We start from the raw sequence: 24,373 nt of genomic DNA on the forward strand, positions 1-24,373 counted from the left end.
GGGTGCTGTATTGATTCTTGTTGCACCGGTTGATATTGTTTGTGTTTTAGCCCAGATAGTTACTAAAACAAAATAGGGGGAAACCCAGCTAACAATTTTTGGTTCCCAGAACGTTAGTTTTTGGTTCCCAGAACGTTCTCTTTAGGTTATAAAAAAATGCCAATAAATAACCTGCAGGGAACGTTCTGGGAACGTTCTCTTTAGGTTATAAAAAATTGCCAATAAATAACCTTGAGGGAACGTTCCCAGAACGTTCTCTTTAGGTTATAAAAAAATGCCAATAAATAACCTGCAGGGAACGTTCTGGGAACGTTCTCTTTAGGTTATAAAAAAATGCCAATAAATAACCTGCAGGGAACGTTCTGGGAACGTTCTCTTTAGGTTATAAAAAATTGCCAATAAATAACCTTGAGGGAACGTTCCCAGAACGCTCTCTTTAGGTTATAAAAAAATGCCAATAAATAACCTGAAGGGAACGTTCCCAGAACGTTCTCTTTAGGGTACTAAAAAATAACCAACAGAGAACGTTCCCAGAACGTTCTTATTTGGTTCCCCCAAAAAAAGTTATATGAATCATTTACATTCAACAGCCCGTCGATAAAAATATCCATACATAAAATAAACATAATACAAAAGCAAGTCACCATGCTTCCCATTCGTTATCTTGTTTTTTGTTACAAGAGGTGCATCAAATTAATATAACTCAATCTCTCTGAATTTTGAAAAAAAGCTTTTACATTTGAATACCTTACATTTACGGATAAACAACAAATTAAGCTGCGAAGAAATATAAATTTTCATCTTGCTTCTCGAAACTGACACATAACACATTTTTTATGAATACTTTTTTTTTTTATAAAACTCAATATGAAATATACAATGACCTGACAAATGTCCCGAGACAGTTTTGTTCCGTTTTATTGTCGTATTTAATTATCACCAACATTGTATTTGATAGAAGAACACGATGTCCGTCAGTACTTCTTGCATCACGTGACAAAAAATATAGCCAATCAGTGCACACCTCAGCGTTCCGGAAACGATCGGATTAACAACAGTACTCGAGTTTTCCTTTCTAGTTCGGTTGTATTTCTGTGCTTGGACTACCTGCCCCGCTAATCATTTGTTTTCTAGACGATCTCCAACCGGGGGAAGACAGACACAACTCTGACAGGTACACAAGAGCGTTTCTTGACCATGCATCGTCATAAATGAATAACAATTCTGAGACATTACATTTGCTTCTTTATATAAACGCACATATTACGGCGCTGTTATCAGTTAAATAACTGTTTATATGGTTCAGGAAGGTGATGGAGAACTAGCCGGCTAACATTAGCCGTGGCCGTGATAAATGCTTAGCGCTGTCAGTGTCTTTAACTGTTGGTGTTGACAGATAAATGGCCGGCTGGGCCTGGTCTTCTTCAATTTAGTTATCATATTGACGATTACTAATCTCATGTGCACTAACCATGCACTAACCTTCATCCACACGCTGAGACAGTGGCCCAAGGATAGACATGCTGTGTGTGCAGGAATTGTAAACATTGTCATATATTTGGGTTGCAGATCTGATTGTATGTGGTGTGGCATTGCGATGAGCACCTGTCATCTTCTGTTTCTGAACATTTTATTTCATTGGAGTCGGACATTTTAACTCGTTCGGCTTTTAGTGGATTGGGGTTCATTATTCATCCCTCACTCTCCTGTTGCTTAAATAAAGCATAACTAACATGTTTTTCGTCAGCACCGTAATGAGTGTTTTTTTAGATTTATAAAAACACGAATTGTGCATGTCTCTCAGACTTTTTAATTGCTCTTATGTCAATGGTTTATGACAGGATGCATTAATAAAACATTTTGAATTGTGTTTTTGTGACTACATGATGCACCATTTGATGCACCTGATTATTTGAACCTGCAGGCGGTTTAGAGTTTGAATATGGTTACCATAACCCTTGTGGCATTTCCTTCATATGTTTTCAAAGTAAACTGTGTTTTTGTCTTATTCAGGGCTGAAACAGGTTGTGTCGAGTCATGGCATTCAGTAAAGGTTATCGTATTTATCATAAACTGGATCCCCCTCCGTACAGTGTGATTGTGGAGACCAGAAATCGAGAGGAATGCCTGATGTTCGAGACTGGAGCCGTTGCTGTACTGTGTAAGACTTATTTTTTATACATTTTAAATATGAAAAAAGTGTCAAACCAGTCATTTTATTGAAATATTATTGAATCAAAAAGTTTTCCCCCTATTGATTCCCATGATCTCCCAGATAAAAGAGAAACAAAATGGCTTAAATATTGTCTATTTGCATACAATACAGCTTTGGAGTCTATAAATATGGCAAGTGTTTTTTATTTATTTATTAAGTTAATGTTTTAATGTCATCCACAGCGGCGGCAGAGAAAGAGACCATCAAAACAGCGTACACTAAGATGCTGGATGCTTATGGGATCCTGGGAGTTCTTCGTCTTAACCTTGGTACAGTTTCTCAGCTTCTGTTTTATTTTATTTGACTTGCTGGTTGTGTTTGTCATCACGACAAATACAAATCAAGTCAAGTCAAGTCGTCACTTTTATTGCAAAAACAATTAACATATAACCAAACAGACTTCCAGCAGGTGAAAATATGCAATATGCACATACATATAGTCAGTACACACAGTGTACTATTAGACTTACTTACAGTTAACAATACACATTATACACAATATTTACATGCATACAGTTAGCACTACACATTATGTAAACGTATATACACATAAAAATATGCTAAGGTGCAACAGAGTGTACGTGAACTGGATACAGAAATGTCATGGATGTGCATTGGATGATATCCAGTGGTAATGGGCAGATTATTGTATTAAATGCAGTGTGTATGTATAGTCCAGTGTTGAACTGTTAAAGTAAAAGTGCAGTCTGTGGCATATTATATTGTGGGTGTATGCTGTAGGGTGCTGTAGGGTGTAAATCCACCCTGTCGACAGATTTAAATTCTTTTTGAAGATAAGTGGAGCAGAAATAGTACCAAAACACTAAAATTCACAGCAAAACAAAAATTCTGAAAATTAAACGCATAACATATTATCAAGCAGTTGTTATACAAATACAGTCAGTAATTACAATGTAATTACAAGATCACCCATTATTTGAGTTTGTAAGTGTATTTAATATTTCACTGTCATATTTTAAGTTCTTCGAAAACAGCATAGACATAGAGACTTGTCCACCTCAATATTCAAGTAAGGTATCTATGCATATATGTTTTTCAATGGCCAATTGTTAAAGATGTGGTTGCAAAACTTGCATAAGCTACAAACTCTGAATCCTCTTCTCTCTTCTTCTGTAGGGGATTCTATGCTGCACAGCCTGGTGGTCGTCACAGGCTGCAGTTCAGTGGGGAAAGTCCAGGATTCAGAAGTTTTTCGAGTAACGGGCACTGACTTCGTCTCTCTGAAAAACGACCCCTCGGATGAGGACCGCATCGCTGATGTCAGGAAAGTCTTAAACTCGGGGAACTTCTATTTCGCCTGGTCCTCCACCGGAGTGAGTCTGGACCTCAGCTTGAACGCGCACCGCAGAATCAGAGAAGACATATCTGACAATCGTTTTTTCTGGTAGGTATTTTTCAAATTGTGACCCCAAAGGACATTTTGTTTCAGTGTTGAAAGATTTTTTCATTTAATATAAATACAGTTTTATTCAAAACATTTACTTATAGTGACATTATATGTCCAAAATGTTTCCAACAAAATCTCACTTACTCAGACTGTTGAACTGTTGAAGTTGATGATAAATGGATGTAATGGTTATGTAATAATGTAATGGCTTCACAGGAATCAGTCCCTCCATCTCCATCTCAAGCATTATGGGGTGAACTGTGATGACTGGCTGCTGAGGTTGATGTGTGGCGGAGTGGAGATCCGCACCATCTACGCTGGCCACAAGCAGGCCAAAGCTTGCGTGATCTCTCGGCTCAGCTCAGAGAGAGCAGGCACACGTTTTAATGTCCGAGGCACAAATGACGATGGCCAGGTGGCCAACTTTGTGGAGACTGAGCAGGTACGCCAGCAATATGAGTCACCTGCCAAGTCACCTCTGAACTCACTTCCTTAACCCTTCGGTGGTCTTTAGTCATTTTAAACTTGTTTAGATTTTTTTTTTTACTTAACTAGAATGGTTCAGACTCAGTGACTTTTACAACCACATGGCACCAATCTGCCTTTGCTCTGTTTTTAACCTAAACACTGTATTAACTGAAAATATGAGAAAATATTTTTTTTCTAATATTTGTATTATTTTATACAGAAATAAAAGGTGCTTAATTTACAGGTAAATATGGTCTGGAACCATGAAATCCCCACAAAATGCAACATATTAAAGAAAGAAAATTATTGAAACAAAACATAGTACCTCATTAAAAAAGTTAAGCTTATTGTTTTCGCTCCACTGAAGATGACAAGTGTGACTTATACCAGAGATATACCAGAGGGTTAAATGTCATATATGGTATGCCAAGGCTAAGATTGAGTTTTTATTTATATTCCCTACAGGTTGTTTTCCTTGATGACAAAGTATCTTCCTTCATTCAGATACGAGGGTCAATACCCCTTTTCTGGGAGCAGCCGGGAATTCAGGTACAGTAAAGCCTTGTATCAATATGATGTATGCTTGTATTCAAATCACACTGAGGAAAAATATTTGCATTGCGCTCCACTGAATTGAGCTTCCTGGAGTTCCAAGCCCCTGCTGTCTCATCATAATGAATGTATTCTTTTGTGTTTCCACTTCATCACAAGTGGCCAGTGCTGACCCCCTTTATTCATATTATCAGAAACACTCTTTTAAGGGGATTATGTTGCAGCTGAATCAAAGTCGAGAGGCGAAAGGACAGCATGGAAACCAACAGCTGGTAGATCGAAGCTTTAGTTTTGTCTGGTGGATGATCTGTTCTTCACTGCAAAGAGTTTGTGCAATGTCAGCCGGTGAAAGCTGCATCTAAACCGACCGTGATTCATTTTGGAAAGGATCCAGATTCTGATAAATCTACTGGCGTCTTGTGAAATCGAGATAAGATGCCAGCAAGCAGGTCTGGAAATGCCTGTGTCTTTCCTCTGACATTGCATAGACATTATCATTGTTGCTTTTAGTGGGAAGCTGGTGAGGTGACCCTTCTTGAGCTGTTTTTCAAAGCTTTGCACAACACCTGAATGAAAGGTATTCTGTGTCACTTCAGGCCATAGTGGTATTGGTTAAGGGATTCCATTGTCTTCAGTGCAAAGCTAAATAAAGGAAGTAGAATCACCACAGGATATTTGATTTGCTCCCAGAAAGCTCAAGGTAATGTGAGCTGGTCTTGGCTGCCTTTCCGTATGTCTGAAATATTAATGGCACCTGCAGAGACTGAGGACTGAGTCTAAATAAAGCAGAAATGTCCAACAGCTCTAAACATGAGATCTTCATCCTTTTTGAATTCAAGTCCCCCTTGTTGCAAATAGAGGCAAAACAGGCACCATCTTTATACATACTGATAAAAAATAACAAGTTGACATATTTAAATGTATTGCAAATGTAAATACATTGCATTAAATAAGTAATAATGATTTTTTTTTTCATTCATTTTTGTATTAATTGGAAATAAAGTTGAAAATAAGTTAAAGGTGAAGTCCTTAAAGAAAAGAAAGCTAAACTTAAAAATAAATTCAGTTCAGTTCAAAATTACTAAAATAAAAATATTTTTTTAAATAGTGACTAATAATAAAAAAATTATAATAATCAAATATTTAATTACTGGCTATTTATATTTTTGTATGAATAATAATACTAAAAATAAATAGATTTTAAACATTGGCAGACCATCTACAGTGCCCCTTGTTGAAGACCCTTGATGTAAAATGTTGAATAAATTGGGTTCAAAGGGTTAACTATATCAGTGACCGGGTTATATGAGACTGCAGGAAATGAGAAGCCAGTCATAGCCTAGAAATGGGAAAGGCCTCTGTATAGATTACTATTGTGGTTGTAGGCGGGAACGTTATACATTATATTGAAGGATGTGAGCGTGGTCAAAAGTAACATCAATCGAAAACCATTATTATAAAGGAGCTTCCTGCAACTATTAAAAACTGCAGCTGAAATTCTATGAAGAGCACAAATCATGACTGTCCAGCCAGGATTCATGTGTTTCCTGGGATGAACGGTATCTCTGATAGATCTTCAGGCTTCAGTGAACTTGTGAAATCATTACAGATGGTTCCGCTATCTCATTCTGCGCAAATGTTTTTTGTTTCTCAAATGCAGCTCAACTCCGCAGGCAGGCCAGGCCTGTGTGGTCTTTCTCTTGCTGCCTCTCTCATCTTCCTTTCCTTCTGCCACCTTAATTTCCTTTTGCATCAAATAGGAAACAACTCAACTCACAATTCTTCTTTTCTTTTTTTCTTTTTTTTCTCTTTCCACAAAGGTCGGATCTCATCGTGTTAAGCTGTCTCGTGGTTTTGAAGCAAACGCACCGGCTTTTGAGAGGTAATTAGGGTTCAGCTGGTCTTTGATGATGCTTGCTCTAGTATCCAGCTGTTCTGGCTCTGGCCCAAGTGTTAGTGCATGATGAAAGCAATCCAGCAGATATTTGCACTGTGTATGGGCCCTGCTTCAAACAGTCCTGTTATTTAACACGGTCTGGATGGGCAAACTCAGACATGTCTAAGGATGTATTTTCAGCTAGTCGCTGGGTAATTAAGGTCCACCAGAGCCCGATTTCATAGATGGCAATTACGCACAGAACAGCTGGATTAAATGCAACAGGGAGTCTGGAGGCATCATTTAAAAGCTAAACATTTTTAACTTAGCTTATTGCGGTCTTATAAATGCAAACTGCTCGTGGTGTCTTAAAAAATCAGCACTGATGACGTGATATGTTGAAAATGCAGTGTAAGATGTCCAGCCCCATGTAAACGCAACTCTAAACCCATTATCTGTAAATAATCATTTGACCATAAAAAAAATCTTAAAATAATGGACCCAGTTTGTATTAAGTGTCTTTAACTAATATGTACTAATAATTGAATTAATCATGATCATTAATCATGCAATGCATGTTATTACCTTGTACTTATATAAAGAATTACTGGTTGTAATTACATCTGTAATTTTTGTAGTTATATTTCTAACTATAAACCCTTTCTCGCACCCCTAAACCTAACTATACCATTATTGTATCCCACCTTAATAACAGCAAAAGACATGAACACAACATTTTGATATAATAACATGGTAGTTAAAGGCACCTAAAATAAATTTACTAAAGTACTAAAATTACTAAAACTATTAAAAAAAAAGGGAAGTTAAAAAAAGCTACAAATATATATATATTTTTTAAATTTAGAAATTGGTTGCTGGATGTTTGCAAATGTGTGTTTTACAAATAATTTTGTTGAATTGACACTAAAATATTATCATTTAAATTTTTTTTTTACATTTATTTACCCAATATTAAAATACTTTCAAAAAAAATCAGACACATTTTTTTTATATTATTTTTAAGTTATTTATATTATTTAAAATTCTACAAGAAAACTCACAGATTTAAGTGAGTTAATAACCCCATGATCTTGTCAGTGTCACTAAAGACATACTCTTTCAGGGAACTTCATCAATAATAAATCTTTGTATGATTTTTTTTATTTTTTTTTAGGGAAAGATAATGTTTATTAAAATGCTAAAATCTGCTTTAAGGATCCTGAAAATGTGGGAGGGTTTATTCTTATCCAGCCTTGGCTTCTCACACTGAGCATGATGGACATTCTTTATTCATCATGAGTCACTGCTCTGTTCCCTGGAGTGCTGAGTCAGGTCGTGATGAGGGGAAGTAGATGCAGACAACACAATCGTGAGGCTTTCATTGCTCCCACTCCATCCTTAATGATCTATTGATCACTTATTTTCCTTGGCTTCCTTTGTTTTAAATCACCTTTGATTTTTCTTGAAGCGTTGGATCACAGGATTGGATAAACATGTTTTATTTATTCTTTTTCGATTAGATTAATGTATTTAAATGTGCATGAACCCCTGTGTGATGTTTCCTGTCCAGACACGTTAGTGCTCTGAGGAAGCTGTATGGCAGACAGGTGATCATCAACCTGCTGGGTATGAAGGAGGGGGAAAACATGCTCAGCAAAGCATTCCAGGTGATTGTTGTTAAGCAAATATTCGGGTTGGTCAGGCTGCAATGCATAATTTGAGATGTCTTTCAATACTCAAGTATGACAGAACCATAGAGCAGTTGTTTCGCTTTCTTTACTGTATAAAGACTATCTTTGTCTTCGCCTACAGAGTCACCTGAAAGCCTCAGAGCATGCGAATGCTGTGAGAATGTTGAACTTTGACTATCATCAGATGGTTAAAGGCGGGAAGACTGACAAGCTCAACACTGTCCTGAAACCTCAGATCAGCAAGTTTCTGGAGGAATGTGGTTTCTTCTACTACTCGGAGGAGGCCGGCATTCAGAGGTGAGTAGTGTTGGGCGATATGGACATTTTTTCATATTATCCTGCATGCATGGGTGAGGGCAAGAGAGAGGCTCTCTGTACTTATAGTGGTGTTTTAAACCACGTGGCTATTAAATACAACAAACACATTAAATATAAAAGTATTTAAAACAGGTAAGTTCATATATTTGCAGTAAAGTTCAGTTGGATGGATACATCAGTCTTACAGCGCTCCGGACCGCGCACAGCCACAGAGACAAGAATGAGAGAATGAATGACTGTAAATAAACAAATAATGTGTCTTCACTAATAATACAAGTGCTCTCTACCACTCCAAAACCCTGTATGCCACAAACACCATCAATCCAGCTCATTGTTCTAATGACATGTTTTTATACAGCCCACATAGCTCGACAGCAGTTACAGCAGCAGTAATCCACCTGTCACTCAAATGGCCACGCCCTTAATTATGCAGAACTTTAAGGTTTGAGGTAATTTCAACGGATGGGGTATATAAAAAAAAAATCACCCCCTTCACAGTTGTTATCAAGGGCAAAAATAGCTATATAGGCCAAAATCATTTTTGAACCAGGCTGTAAACTTTTTTTTTTTTTTTTTTTTGCTGTAAATTGGGCATTTTAACATGGGGGGTCTATGGGATTAATTCCCTTTTGCAGCCAGCCTTTAGCGGCCAGTTGACGAATTACAGTTTAAGTCACTTCCGTATGGGCTTCACCAGACAGAGCGGGAGGTTGCCGCTTGGTATATATTGGTATACTGGGGAAGTCGTGGGCCTAATGGTTAGAGCGTTGGACTCCCAATCGAAGGGTTGTGAGTTCGAGTCTCGGGCCGGACGGAATTGTGGGTGGGGGTAGTGCATGAACAGCTCTCTTTCCACCTTCAATACCACGACTTAGGTGCCCTTGAGCAAGGCATCGAACCCCCAACTGCTCCCCGGGCGCCGCAGCATAAATGGCTGCCCACTGCTCCGGGTGTGTGCTCACAGTGTGTGTGTATGTGTTCACTGCTCTGTGTGTGTGCATTTCGGATGGGTTAAATGCAGAGCACAAATTCTGAGTATGGATCACCATACTTGGCTGAATGTCACTTTCACTTTCACTTTCACTTTTTACTGTACATTGAGAAATAATCACATTTTGTTGCTTTGTAGTCTGAAATGAAGATAGACAAAGTTTTGAATGTAGTACAATTTACTGAACCTATTTATGAATCAGTTTATTTAATAAAAAATACATTGTAAAAATGTTTTAATTCCTTACATTTAATAAGTAATTGGCTTATGCTGATGATAATAATCACAAAGTGACCAAAACTAGTTCATGAAATTGTCTCCCACAATTTTGTTCACTGCAGATGTCAAACTGGGACTATTCGTTCCAATTGTTTAGACTGCTTGGACCGAACAAACAGCGTCCAGGCCTTCATTGCACTTGAGGTGTGTTTGTAACACAGTTGTTTTCCAACTACAGTAAAAAAAAATTCTAATACCTCTTACGTAATATGTCTCTGTTGCTCAGATGCTTCCAAAACAGTTGAAAGACATGGGTCTGACTGAGAAGCCTCAGCTGGTGGCACGCTTTCAGGAGGTTTTCCGCTCCATGTGGTCCATCAATGGAGACTCGGTCAGCAAGATCTACGCAGGCACTGGTGCCCTGGATGGCAAGGCTAAGGTACGTGTCAGCTTGTAAAACACATACAAACAATAAAGCACAAAAAGGCAGTAGAGAGCTGAAAATGAGAGGTTCTGACCATCTTTACCCAGTAAGTTAACGATTGTCTTAACTCTTATATCTGCTGTTTTTCTTGCTTTCCTATGGCTGTTCCTCTGCCTTTGTGGTAAGTTGACACTAGCTAGTTGTATCGATTCAAGTTTTGATGCTCTATTTATCTTAGTCTGCTGTTTTGTGTTGGTTCATGTTAGTAGAGAAAGATTACTGTAGGGCTGTGCTCTCAACTTTAATTCGGTTTCTTTACAGACTGTTATAAAGGCCTGTAAACTCTCTCTCAGCTAGGCCTCAAACACCAAGCCTCATTTAGCTGGCTGCAAAGAAATATTATTAGTATTGCTGTCATGTCCCTTTGAATACATGAATGTTTCCTTTGTTTTGTTTTTTTATTTTTGATAGTTTTGTTGTTCCCGACTGTAACTATTTTATATGAACAGTTTGGTTTTGTTTTTTCTTTCTGTAGGGTGGAAAGCTAAAAGACGGCGCTCGCTCAGTCACCAGAACCATTCAGAACAACTTCTTTGACAGCTCTAAACAGGAAGCCATTGACATCCTGAGACTGGGCAGCACCCTGAACAGTGACCTGGCAGATAAGGCACGAGCCCTCCTCACAACCGGCAGCCTGTACGGTATGATTTACACCACCACAATCCAGAGTCAGAAATCAACCAGGGCAATGATAATATTAGTCAAATCAAATATAAATATAGTATTAGTGTGATTTTCTTAATATAAATATATTGTAAATACATTGCCCATGAAGGAATACATATAAAATACCTAGCAAATGCATATTAAACTATACCGATTTTACTGACTTCAGGACTTCAGGTATTGATGATTTCAAACAAGATTTCCACCTTTGGTATCTTGTTTTTGTGGTTACGGTTTTAATGTGATCAGTCTGCTGTAGTGGACTGATTTCATCCTGTGGATCTGAATGCATTTCATTATGCTAGCGTGCTAATCTATGGCTCCCGGCAGCTTTGGGTGTGAGATTAGTGTTGAACAAGAGGACTAATGCTGTTATCTGTCTTAACGGCTAACTTGAACCTCTCTCTCTCTTTTTCTTTCTTTTTCTCCTTAATGCTTACAATGTTAGTCACTGAGCCCATTTTACAGTCAGGTACAGTATACATATACCAGCAATAAATCTATAAATGTTTATGGTTCCCTGTATCATAAACTCACTGTTTATTTTGGCGCCTCTGACATTGTACAGTGTGTTTTTTTTGTTGTTTTTTTGCTGTGTAGTCATTTTAAATGTGTCCTATCTTATTGTCCAACTTTCAAGGACAGATTTTCATCTTTTTGGTGTGTTTGGGCGATGTCATATGCTCTGCATTTTCTTTTCGTGTACTCTGGCCAAAATATGATATTATTATCATTGATCATCTGGATTTGGTTTTTGATAAATGTCTCATGCTTTCTGTTTTTAGCCTCTCCCAGAGTGCTTCTGGGCATGTGTCAGAACCACTTCAAGTACACACGTCCCAAGAAGATCAGAGTGTGTGTGGGTACATGGAACGTGAACGGGGGCAAGCAGTTCCGCAGTATTGCGTTTCGTAACCACACGCTCAATGACTGGCTCCTGGATGCCCCTAAGAAGGCCGGCCACCCAGAATTCCAGGGTATGTGTTGATGCAAAGACAATGCAAATGATACTTTGAAAGTAAATGAGGTTGCTTTGTTTTATTATCAGTCAGTGACTAATAAAACTAGTGCAAATACTTAAGTGGCTTAAATGTATCAGAGTCCAAGATCACCGTTTTGTCATGCAGATGGAAAATCTAACCCAGTGGACATCTTTGCTATTGGCTTTGAGGAAATGGTAGAGCTGAATGCTGGAAATATCGTCAGCGCAAGGTAAGAAGTAACTTGACGTTAGAGATTTTGAAGTTCACTGGACTGTAGTTAAATAGTAAGCAGAAGCAAAACTTCCTTTGGTTAGTGCCAGTAGTTGTGATGTGCTACCCAGTTCACTTTTCTTTCAATCAGTATTTGGGTCTGAATTCGTGAGAACTATTTAACTTCTCTTTCCTCCCTATTAGCACCACTAATCAGAAGCTGTGGGCTGCAGAACTGCAGAAGAACATCTCACGAGAGCACAAATACGTGCTGCTGGCCTCAGAGCAGCTGGTGGGTGTGTGTCTGTTCGTCTTCATACGTCCTCAGCATGCACCATTCATCAGGTATTCTCACACACTTGACTTCATTTTGTGCTTGACAAATCAATCTAGTTTCAGATGTTTAAAAGGATTAGAAATTATTCTAAGATCTCATATTGTGAGTTTTCCTCACATAGGGACGTTGCTGTGGACACAGTGAAGACTGGGATGGGTGGAGCCACTGGTAATAAAGGGGGTGTGGCTATTCGCATGCTCTTTCACACCACCAGCATCTGCTTTGTGTGCTCTCACTTTGCTGCCGGCCAGTCACAGGTCAAAGAGAGGAACGACGACTACAATGAAATTGCACGCAAACTGTCCTTCCCCATGGTAATTCATTTGTGTTTCCTAAAATATCTGTTACTTCTGTTCCACTTATGAACACCTTCTTCTTTTAATTGTTATGTATTACTGATTGTAATGTATTCGTGTTATTTAAATACATTATAATAAATGTTAGATGTAATATGTGTGTGTGTGTGTGTGTGTATATAATTTTTTTTTTTTTTTATAATAATAATAATGTTATAAACTTATAATACATATTAATATATAGTATTTATATTTATTATTGATGCAAATAATAGAAAACATATTAAAAATACTATTCTTAAATAAGATTTTTTTTATTTATTAGGGCCGTCTCCTGTACTCCCATGATTATGTATTCTGGTGTGGAGACTTCAATTACCGAATAAATATTCCCAATGAAGAGACAAAGGAACTGATCAGACAGGAGAAGTGGGATGCACTGATTGCTGGAGATCAGCTGCTGGAGCAGAAGAATGCTGGACAGGTACATTAGGGAAAAATCTGTGGAATTTTGTTTTGTTTTTTTGTCACTCTATTAAACGATTTCTCCATTTTATTCACATTTCAGATTTTTAGGGGCTTTATTGAAGGGAAGCTGGATTTTGCGCCCACTTATAAATATGACCTGTTTTCGGAGGACTACGACACCAGTGAGAAGTGCCGCACACCAGCCTGGACTGACCGTGTGTTGTGGAAGAGAAGGAAGTGGAACTTTGATAAAACTGGTAAGAATTATATTAATAAAATATCCTCACCCACCAACCAAACTTCAAACGCAGTATACAACAGAATAAGCTAATCTTAAAGTTACATTTTTGACTAGATCTGCCTGTGTGTGTGTGTGTGTTTCAGCGGAAGAGTTGGAGTTGAATGTAGTAGGAGCCTCAGTGAATGAGGAGGATCAGTACCCATGGAGCCCTGGAGAGCTCAAGTATTATGGTAGAGCAGAGCTCAAAACCTCTGATCACAGGTTAGAGAGAATAAGGCCAGCACAACGCCTTTTGAAATTTCCATCTGCAATGTTTTATTTGCCCTCCACTGGGCCTCAGAGGTACTGCAGCAGGCTGTCAAGGGGTGTTGGATTTCTGATCAGCGAGAATGGGTAGAGAAACATAATTCAATTTTTCCTAAGAGAGCTGGAAAAAAACTGAATCTTACCTTCAATATTTGTTTACAGGATTTATAATATCAATTAAATGCAAATAAGATCTACGTTGCTATCATTACTATATTATATATGTTATTTGAGCCAGTGGTATTTGAAACTTACGTATCATTCTGTGGGTCAGGTGAATGAAGGAATGAGTTTCGTATGAGTTTCCCCTTAGAGTAAATGCAAACGTCACAGAAACCGGAATTAAGAATACCCGCTCTCGTGTCACCAAAACTAAATGACGCTAGTCTATTAAAATATTAAGTCATTTTTAAAATGTTTCGTTTGTTTGTGTGGTCCACAGGTGCTTTTAAGTTTAGGAATCTGTGTTCTTGTACTCTTAACATTTCTTTCTTGCAGGCCTGTGGTGGCTATCATGGATGTGGACATACTTGAGGTGGATCCAGAGGCCAGACATCAGGTGTATAAGGAAGTGATCGCCCTGCAGGGTCCACCAGATGGCACCATCCTTGTCTCTCTCTGCACGTCTGGGCCCGATGACTACTTTGATGATGCACTGATTGACGACCTGTTGGACAAGTTTGCAAATTTTGGCGAGGTTATTCTTATCAGGTACTGGTTATTTTTTATATATATAATTTAATTACAATTATATTTAATTAAAATGTCATTCAAAAATTACAATGGAGACATTTATCATTTTACAAAATATAAGTCCTGTTCTTTTAAAATGTTCATTTATCAATAAAAATTCAGCTTTGACATCACAGGAATGAATTACATTTTAAAATATATTAAAATAGCAAATAGTCATTTAAAATTTTAGAAATGTTTCACAATATTACTGTTTGTACTGTATATTTGATTAAATGACCACAACCTTGGTGACCGTAATAACATATACATAGAAAATTTGTTTTTTGTTTTTTTTTCTGCTGAACAGGTTTGTTGAAGAGAAAATGTGGGTGACATTTTTGGAGGGATACTCTGCTCTGGCAGCTCTATCTTTGAGTGGCTCTACTGTAAGACACTATAGTTCAGATTCAGCTTTAAATATTGAAAATATGAAAATTCACATGCATGTATTTATTGCATGGCACCCTAAAATTTCATTTTTTTTTTACCATCCCTCTGTGTGTTTGCATGCAGGTGGATGGTAAGACCATAGACATTCGTCTGAGGAGTCCAGGTTGGATAAAGAGTCTAGAGGAGGAAATGAGTGTGGAGAGAATCTGTGGAAGCATCCCAACATCCACCAGCTCTACCCTGCTGGCAGAAAACTCTGACATAGGAGAAGAGTATGACATGGAAGGTGTGGCACCTGTTTGGGTGACATGTTACCAAAATGCAACAGGAATGTGTGGAAGTCTGGGGCAGTATGGAGTTGCATTGTTATTGCTGTGTTGACAGGTGATGTGGATGAGGAGGTTGAGGATATTTTACCCCAGCACCTGCAACCTGGAGCAGGCATGGATCTGGGCGCATCCCCTGCCACATCACCACACACCAGTCCCTGCCCCTCTCCTACCCACGGAGAACCTGTGGCCCCCATCCGGCCCAGCAGAGCGCCTCCACGCACAGCTGGACCACCACTGGGTAGTGCTAGTATTTGATTCTACTCAACATGGACAAACTCTTAGGGGTTTATCAAATTTTAGCTTTGTCTTTTTCTATATATATATATATATATATATATATATATATATATATATATATATATATATACACAAATGTTCAAAAGTTTGGGGTCAGTGAGATTGAAATATTTTTACAGAAATTTATAATGACATTTATAATGTTATAAAAATTAGTACTTCAATTAAATTAAATATAGGATCATGTCACACGAAGACTGGAGTAATGGCAACTGAAAATTCAGTTTTGTCATTGCAGGAATAAATTACAATTTATAATATATTAACACAAAAATAAATTATTTTGGGTTGTATTAATATTTCATAATATTATTATATGTACAAAATATTCTTGATCATAAGAGTCTACTCACTGTCAAGAACATCTTACAGACCCTTATCAGGGAAGTGGAAGAGGGAAAAAACTTGCATAACTCCGTAGTAATTTTAAATTTATAGAGTTGTGCCAAAATGTTTATTTGTCATTCAACTCTTAAACATACAAAATTCCAGTCCATTAATTTTCCTTTATTTTTACACTGCAAAAAGAAGGATTAAGCCCAGCATCCATAAGAATGGAACTGGCAGGGAATGAGTGGCGTGTGCAGAGGTGCTGCCAATGTGCTTCAGCGGTTTTTAGTGTGTGTGTGTGTGTGTGTGTCAAGGCTTCAGTGTAGTTTAAAGTGCTGTGAGCTGAGCTAAATCACTAAGGCTGTTGATTTGACAGTGGTTGTTGTGATAGAATGATTTTTTTTTCCTCTCTTTTCTCAGGTTCTCCTGTTGATGGTCAGCCAGCTGGAGCTCCCTCTTCACAGATACTAGATCCAAAACGCCCCCCTCCTCCACGCCCCAATGCCCCACCACCCCGACCTGCACCTCCACAGCGCCCACCACCACCCTCAGGTACAGCTGTGAATCTTTACACAGGAATGATGAACATAATGAACATAAAAGAACTGTTCATACAAGAAGTCAAAACCCTAAGAGTCATGAGTTTTATCTGAGATTGAAACACCCAATACATTACATGCTATGTTTTCCATTATATATATATATATATTTTTTTTATTTATTTATTTAATACATGTTTCATTTATTTCACAATGTCCTGTGGTTTCTGAAGGAGGGCAAAGTCCCACACCTGTTAGGAAAGATTCAGCAGGTAACGCTGTACATGAACCAGCTCTGTGAATCTGTGTATTAGCAGTTGATTACTTTCTTAATGCTGTTTAGTGTTTATTGACTTGGTTAGCTGCACCTGATATTAGGTTGGCAGAGTGAAATATGTCTGGCTGACATGTAATGCACAATGATGTAGTTCTGGGCTCTGTTTGGTTGTGTTTCTTCATGCTTTTCCTGAGCCCCATTGTAAATTTGCCCTTTTGTGTCATAAAATATTAAGTAACTATTTTGCCATGTGGATTTAGCTTATAATTACCGATTTTGGTTTTTGGTTTAAATTTTCTTTCAAAGGCTTTGCTGAGCCTCTCAGTCTAGAGTTTGATCTGATCGGTTATGAAGGTAATTTCTGAAAAGATTTCGTTTTTAGATGGTTCTTGCAGTGTTTGTTATTGTGTATGATGATCACCTGATCACTTGAGACCTCCTGCAATTGCTAACAGAAATAGACTAATTTAGATGGGCCAGGGGTGTTCAGGTCAACCATCTTGCCGTGACACAGTGCATGAAGTCTCAGGTATTCCAGTGATTTTGGCTTAATGTCTCATTGTGAAGTGATGGGTTGAATTAGGCAAAGTAGCTTTTGTAATTGAATAGATAATTATAGAAATTACCTCTATATCAGGTAAGGAGTCTGTTGGGACAGATATATTTTCTCCCTAGCTAAAGGCTGTAACGTGCTACAAAACATTTTTTTTAATACTTTTTCCCTCATGCTGACAAAAGGACAAAAAAGCCCAGCATTAGCACGTGCAGATGCAGCTGGTGAGTTCTTACACACTGCCTTCGCTCATCAGCCCTCCGAAATAACATCAACCATCTGTAAATGAGAAAAGATTTAATTGACGGACATATCTGGGCCTTCCTCATGCCAGAATATTGTAACCTCAAGCTAGTTTCAACACAAAATAGAGCTACATTCTCAACAGGAGCTCTGATCTGATATTTTCCAGGCTTACTTTTAAAGCATCCGATTAAACTTATTATGTAAAGTATTGTTCTGTTATCACATTTGTAGTTATGTGATATGTGTTATGTGAATTTAATAAAATAGGTTTTCTGATATTTTTACAAACTTATTTCTTAAATATTACTGAATGTTTGATTATTGCATCGGCTGTTTTTCAGGTCGAGGTCAAGCCACCGGTTCAGCCCCTGGAGGCGCCTCGCGGCCAGTGGGTAGACTTAATAATTGTAAAAAGAAGAAGAAGAAGAATCTAAATACTGTGTTAATATTATGGTTCTGTTTTAGATCCCACCTCGAGCAGGAGTCATCAGCGTCCCTCCTCAGGCTAGACCTCCTCCTGCTCATCCTGGGGCCCCCAGACCCATAGCAGAGGGGCATCCTGGGGCACCACGACCCTCACCTGATAATCATCCCGGAGCACCAAGACACATTCCTGAACCCCAAAGAAAACCATCTGAACTGCCTTTGGGTTTGTTAAACACTTCTAATTATTTATTCGTTTTTCTTCGATAATTTTTTATAACATTTTAGAATTCCAGTTTCATATTTTTTAATTTGATTATTTTGGTCTGTCAGATTATTTTTACTATTATACTATTCTAGTTTTACTATTTACTATAATACTTTTTATTAATCAGTTTTTATTTTTATATTTTCTGTTTAAAGTTTTAGTCATTTTGTTTTGTGTTTGTCATTTTAGTAGTTTTTGTTTTAAACGCCTATATAGTTTTTATTCAGTTTTAATTATTTTAGTACATCAATCTAAAATAAATTAAAAATAGAAATTATGCCTTGGCAACTTGCTGAAATAAAGGTGTTTTTTTTTTTTTTTTTACCCCAAGTAATGAAAATTATTTTTTTAATGGTTTTGAATTTAGTTTTAGTTTTAAGTAACTGTAATCACCCCGGTCTGTCTATAGACTGTTGATGTTTTAACCAGTAATTCATTGTGAATTTTATCAAAACTTGTTACAAACACATTGTTTAAAATTAGTTTTTTAACCCTTTTTTTCTGTAATACATATTTCTGACTGAAACAAGATATTTAAAAGTACATTCAGTAGTTACTGAATTACCTAAATAATTTACAATTTTTAAAATGATAGTGATAATAATAGTAATTCAATTACTTAATATTGATAATGTATTATTTTAGAATTATTTTTAATATGTGCATTATTATTAAATTAAATTATTAAAAACTTTATATATATTTTTTTTTATACCAGATTTATACATATATTTTATGATTTTAACAACTTTTTTTCCATGTAATAATGCTGTGTCTGTCCGTCAGGTCCAACCCCGACACTGCCAAGTCCCATGAGGCCTCAGATGATATCACCCATGCAGCCTCAGTGTGTGTCACCAATGCAGCCTCCAGTCCAAGTCCAACTGCCCCCACCCATACAATCCCAGCTCCCTCCACCAATGCAGCCCACCTTCCCTGTCTCGCTGGTGCCTCAGCCTGCTCCTCAAGAGTCTACTGGAGCCGCTGCCGCCCCTCAGCCTGGACTGGCATCTCCTAAACCTCCACCCCGGAGCCGGTCCTCTCATGCACTGCCACCTGAGTCTGCTCCTGCTCCTACATCTCAGGTTAGTCCTCTTACCCTGCCCACATCTGCATGGAGGTCAAGATCACAAGCACAACCTCTAATTTTGATAAAGAGAGACAGGTTCCCACAAGAGCCCATCCTGGGGTTAAAACCCAGCTTTAAGGGCCTCTTCCTTTTATTTTCTCCTCGTCCAGCAAATATCGATTTTATCCAGGTGATACTTACAGTCATGTTTCGCTCTTCTTGATGCATGTGTCTCTCTCTTTTACTAGCAGGAGCAACCCTCAGGTTGACAGGTACTGGATTAAGTCATTTCTAGCCTTCACGTTGTCTTCATGGCACCATAGCCTGTAGTCACAATGTGTGGGGTGCTCATTAATTTAGGATCCTCCATGTTATAGTTGTTTTTCCCCTTTCCATCTTTAATTTGACCTTTTTTTTTTTTTATTTGAATATAAGAAAAGTGTCAAACTTAACTTGAACCCCTTGAAATTATTGTATATTGCGATTTCAAATGTAAAAAAAAAATTACCAGGTTATGAGTTTAATTTAGTTCCAACAGGGGGTTCAAGGAAAGCGTCATCCAGTATTTATTGTGGGTATTGTATGTTTTTGTTTTTAATCTGCGGTTTATTTGTTTTCAGTGTTTCTTGGATAAGAGAAAGTCATTTTATGAGTAATTAGCTTTACTTTCCCTCTAGTAGACTTTTACGCTAATTATATTTGTGCTTTTGTTTTTTTACAATGCTGTTTTCATTGTTTCATTAGACAGTTTAATAAATAAGATTCAGATCTTTCTGCTTTTGATTTATTTTAAGGTCTCACATTGCACCATTTATGTTTTAACCAATAAGTCATCGTGATTTATATCAAAACTTGTAATAAACATATTGCTTTATAATTTAAAGTCAACATGAAATGAAGTTTTTGACTGAAAGAGGATATTTAAAGGTGCGTTCAGTAGTTTGGTAAATTGCTTAATCTAAAAAAAATCTAAATATTTTTTTTTTATTATTGTTTCTGCTTAAGGAAATTAATGTTATATAATTTATTTAAAATAGAGGTTCAACTCAACAACCAAAGGGGGCAGTTATTTTTCAGCTTGTGAACCTAAAATCCCCCAAAATAGATGTTACTACTTCAAAAGAAAGTTAGTTCAGTAGAATTTCATTTTTTTTTTAAAAAGAAGAAAAAAAATAATAATAGGGAAAAAGGAAACTCTTATTATTCCAAGCAGCCAAAGTGTGACCTTTTTTTTTTTTTTTTTAAAGCATCGGAGCGTTAAGGAAGGTTACAAAGACAGTGTTTCTCCAATATTTTTATAAAATCTAATTTCAAAATTTGATTTCATGTTGACTCAGCAACTGCATTGTGTTGTATCTTCTCCTTAAGCTGTAAGTTTGATTTAATAATGTTGTCCATGTATGTTTTCTTTCCCCAGGCCAAGGAGATGAATGGAGTCAAAAGAGAAGCACAATGGAAACAAGACCCCTTCCACACGCTTAACACCCAGTCCCTCTTCCAAAACACCTCGTTTTCCGCTTCCCTCCCTCGCTCTTCCTCATGCAGCCTCTCCCCTTCTTCTTCCTCCACATTACCCAGCTCCCTCTCCCTTTTCTCAGCATCGGACACTAGCAGCACTCCATGTCTTCTGCTTCCACCCGTACCCTCCCGCAGCAAATCCCAGGAGACCCTCTGTTCATCCCCCAGTCCGTTCCTCGCTGAAGCCCAACCCAGACCCAGCAGCACCAACTTTTTCACCGGCAACCTATTGTCCTCCCCACGCCGAGCGCTCACGCCCGATTTCTACACCCAGCAGCAGTCCCAGGAGGCCAGCCCGGGCCTCAGCAGGGCCATGTCTGCTGTGGTTCACAGTTCAACTCTTCCACCATCATTTTCCAGACAGCAATCCTTAGTTCCTGCTCCAGCAGTGGCCCCAGCCAAACAGATCCAAGAATGGGTCACATTCGATGATGATTCAGACTTTTCTAGAAAGGCAGGTGGGTCCGGCCCGCCGCTTATACCTGCAGCCTCATCCCTTCCGTTCCCACAACCTCAGAGCAGCATCCCCAGCTCAGGCTTTGGCATAAACGGCAACTGGACATCACTTCCCACTTCTGCGTTTCCCATGATCCCCCCTCCGATCCCAACCAGGACTAATACCAGCATCAAAAATGCCCATATCCCCTCCAGAAATGAATTTACAGAGAGATGATGTATGAGAAAGTGTATGTAAAATACAAAGAAAATATTATTGTGTATCTATAATATGTGTATGGTTTGTTTCAAAGTGTGGTGTTGGAAGTGTTTGTCCAAAATCAGATCTGGCCGTTACTTTTAGCCCAATGTAGATGGGAAAACAAGAGGAAATCAACACAGTATGTTGGTATATTTTTGGTATCATTTGCGTATTAACCTGCATATACACCTGTGTGAAACATTTTACACTTCAGTGGCCAAATTTAGTATATTACACATTAGAGCGCAAATCTTTCAGCTTTTAAAAATTTTACAAATGTCAAACTATATATCTCATTGAGACTTCAGTTTCATTTTCAACTTACCCTCATGCCCGTACACAAAAGAAGATATTTATGGAGAAAAAAAAATTCTCCGTACAATGGAACTCGATGGGGTCTAAATAGGTTGTTTTGGACCCCATTGACTTCCATTATATGGACAAAACCAGTTGAAACATTCTTCAAAATATGTTCTTGTTTGTTCCACAGAAGAAGGAACATCATATTTGGAATGACATGAGAGTGAGTAAATAATTTTTTTGATCATTTTTTGGTGAACTATCTCTTTATTCTGTAACCCAGTGCAAATAAGAAAACATATCTGTAAAACGAGCTTGACCAGAGATATCTTTTTTTTGTTGTTAAACTCATTATGAATGTATCTTTTACCTGTTTCTATTGCCTATGTTTAGTTTCAGAGTGTCACATGCAGCAGTAATGGTCGCTGTGCTTAACTGCATTTTAAAATCGTAGGTCTTATTTTTCTGGGTGTTCATGCAAATGACCCCCCGCGCTTCCTGTAGCACGACCGATGTGCTTAGCTTGTTGAAATATATCTTCTATACATATTAATAGTGATTATATGTCTTCCTAGTGGGGAAAAATGTAAAGTAGTTCTGAATTGTGATTATATTTCCAGCAAATTCATGCCATATTTAAAGTGCACTGAAGAGCTCTGTCCTCTACGCTTTCAAACGCACATTTCGAATCAAGAGGGTGTATTTGTTCACATGAGGGTCACAGTGGCACCTCTCATTCATCGACAGTGTATATACATGTGCTTTCAGTTCATCTGACCCAAAGCTCTCAACAGAAATGCTGTATTTAACAAATGTGTGTATGTGTGTTTTTTGTTTGTTAGTTTTTTTTTGGTGGATCCCTCCTTCAAGATGCTTTCTTTTGTGCAATGTGTACTTATTCGCTCAATGGAATTGTATTTTTTTATTTCGATGAACAGGTTGTGGATAAATCTATTTATTATGTGGAGGAATACTGTGCTGTATTTTGTTGTGCGCCATCTGTTTCTGTGTATTTTAGCTGTTTGTGCGAGTGCGGGACGGATTCAGATATTTATGTAACAAGTCAGCTGACTTCAGAGTCATTATAGCATTATCATGTCTTCAGTCTGTTTTAGAGAAATATATTTGTCATGATATAAAATATGGTATAATCTTAAAAGGAAAGCAGTCTGAACACAAAAAGGTGGATTATGGATGGTGTAACATTTAAAGCTGCCATCGTATATTCTTTAACAATGCCTTGTTGATTAAAGTCTGTGGAGTTCCAAGGCCCCAAAGGTGTTTATTTGATTCTGGAGAAGCATATCATGGGTCAGCCTCAGTTGTTTTTGTCAATTGTATAGCATTCCAGACTGTATTATTGGTGAATGATCAGCCTTCAGGAACTGATTTTTTGTGTGCAGTTGTTTTACTCATGTTAAGCAGGGTTTTTTTTTTAAATATCCCTCAGGGGCGTAATGCAAATATTAATTCTTGGTTAAAGTGTACGCATTTCAGGAAAGCAGTATTCTACTTGTGCTTTTGTTCCCTGTTTACATTTTGGTACAAATTTAACATCTTCATGGCTGTTCCAATGTTCGCCTGGGATGTGCTGAGCAACATATGTTGGCTTTGAGCATTGCAAATTTATTTTTAAAGCTTAAAAGCAATGAAACGTTTGTCTCTGTTTGGAGTTTGGTTGAGGAAGGGGTTAGAAGAAGGCAGCAAGATTGTGTGAATTAATGCATGAGAAAACCATTCCAAAATGCATTCCAAAGCACTTACTGTGAACACCTCCAGAATACAGAAAAGTATCAGGTTGTGGATTATGTATTTTTTTTTGTTTGTTTGTTCGTTTGTTTTTTGATGACTGATAAACACAATGTAACCACTTAACATTCAAAGGCATTAGCATTGAGCCTAATATTGCTAGAGCCAGTTATTAATGAGAAGCAAGGATTTATAGGAATTAAGTCATGTTATGAAGGCAACGTTCCTTTGTAGCTTTTAGCCCAGTAGTAAACAGAAGTCTGTGGCATTAACCTTATATGTATGTATACACAAACAAACCACAAAACTGCAATTCAGTAACGAGTATTCGGTCTGTAATTTAAGTGCATATCAAAAGTACACATTAATGTATGGAGCAATTGATGTTGTATGTACGCAATAATAAATGTTATTCAACATGAGGCATACTGTAATTAATTATTGTCTGCATCAGATAATACATATGTTAAAATATGTACAGAGAAAGCATCTCATTATAGCTTTACTTTTAATTTCATAAACAATATTTAATTTGAATGTTTATTAAATGTAAAATTTAATAAAATAATCAAAATCACTTAAATCAAGTGTTTAATCTGTACATAATGTTTACATACATATTTTTAATAAATTTTACTAATAAGGTTGCAATAATTAGAAAATCGAGTTATTGAAAAATAAGCTCCTACTATATTTGATTTTCTGAGGGTTAAAACACCTTTACTGTGCATTTGTTCAAATACTTTTTATTATTATTTTAGTATTATTTATGTAGTATTTATTAAAGTGTTAATTAACTTTATTTTATATTTTATTATTTTCTTTATTAGTGTTTGTTTTTTAATATTGATCATTTTTGACTAATACATTTTAATATATTTTTAACTTTCATTTCAGTTAGTTGATAATTAGTAGACCCTC

General features: G+C 37.3%; 1 protein-coding gene across 12 annotated transcripts; it reads left to right on the forward strand.

The window, feature by feature from the left end:
• Positions 1 to 1,036: 1,036 nt before the first annotated feature.
• On the forward strand, positions 1,037 to 23,875 carry LOC113054317 (synaptojanin-1-like). 12 transcript variants are annotated; one of them, XM_026219787.1, is made up of 32 exons: positions 1,037 to 1,174; positions 2,014 to 2,161; positions 2,398 to 2,484; positions 3,353 to 3,620; positions 3,840 to 4,065; positions 4,557 to 4,640; positions 4,838 to 4,915; positions 6,464 to 6,525; positions 8,090 to 8,186; positions 8,332 to 8,507; positions 9,861 to 9,942; positions 10,025 to 10,177; positions 10,698 to 10,863; positions 11,337 to 11,360; positions 11,674 to 11,865; positions 12,016 to 12,100; positions 12,286 to 12,426; positions 12,540 to 12,732; positions 13,040 to 13,198; positions 13,283 to 13,439; positions 13,567 to 13,684; positions 14,228 to 14,440; positions 14,772 to 14,850; positions 14,978 to 15,140; positions 15,239 to 15,424; positions 16,234 to 16,365; positions 17,368 to 17,406; positions 17,770 to 17,816; positions 17,894 to 18,077; positions 18,906 to 19,204; positions 19,440 to 19,460; positions 20,606 to 20,691. In XM_026219787.1, the coding sequence occupies exons 2-31, from the start codon at positions 2,038 to 2,040 to the stop codon at positions 19,455 to 19,457; spliced, it is 4,032 nt and encodes a 1,343-aa protein (XP_026075572.1). In that variant the 5' UTR covers positions 1,037 to 1,174; positions 2,014 to 2,037; the 3' UTR covers positions 19,458 to 19,460; positions 20,606 to 20,691. The 12 variants fall into 12 exon arrangements, with proteins under 12 accessions (XP_026075572.1, XP_026075571.1, XP_026075562.1 ...); XM_026219786.1 differs by having other exon boundaries at positions 19,437 to 19,460; positions 20,606 to 20,647; XM_026219777.1 differs by lacking the exon at positions 19,440 to 19,460 and having other exon boundaries at positions 20,606 to 23,875.
• Positions 23,876 to 24,373: the final 498 nt, after the last annotated feature.

Source organism: Carassius auratus, chromosome 35 (genome assembly GCF_003368295.1).
Source record: "Carassius auratus strain Wakin chromosome 35, ASM336829v1, whole genome shotgun sequence".
NCBI lineage: Eukaryota > Metazoa > Chordata > Actinopteri > Cypriniformes > Cyprinidae > Carassius > Carassius auratus.

Bases quoted from the DNA above. Each gene is read 5' to 3' on its own strand.
- LOC113054317 (XM_026219777.1), top strand. From the start codon at position 2,038: ATGGCATTCAGTAAAGGTTATCGTATTTATCATAAACTGGATCCCCCT. The intron at 10,178-10,697 runs GTACGTGTCAGC...TTCTTTCTGTAG, and splicing joins CCCTGGATGGCAAGGCTAAG to GGTGGAAAGCTAAAAGACGG. The intron at 10,864-11,336 runs GTATGATTTACA...TTACAATGTTAG, and splicing joins CACAACCGGCAGCCTGTACG to TCACTGAGCCCATTTTACAG.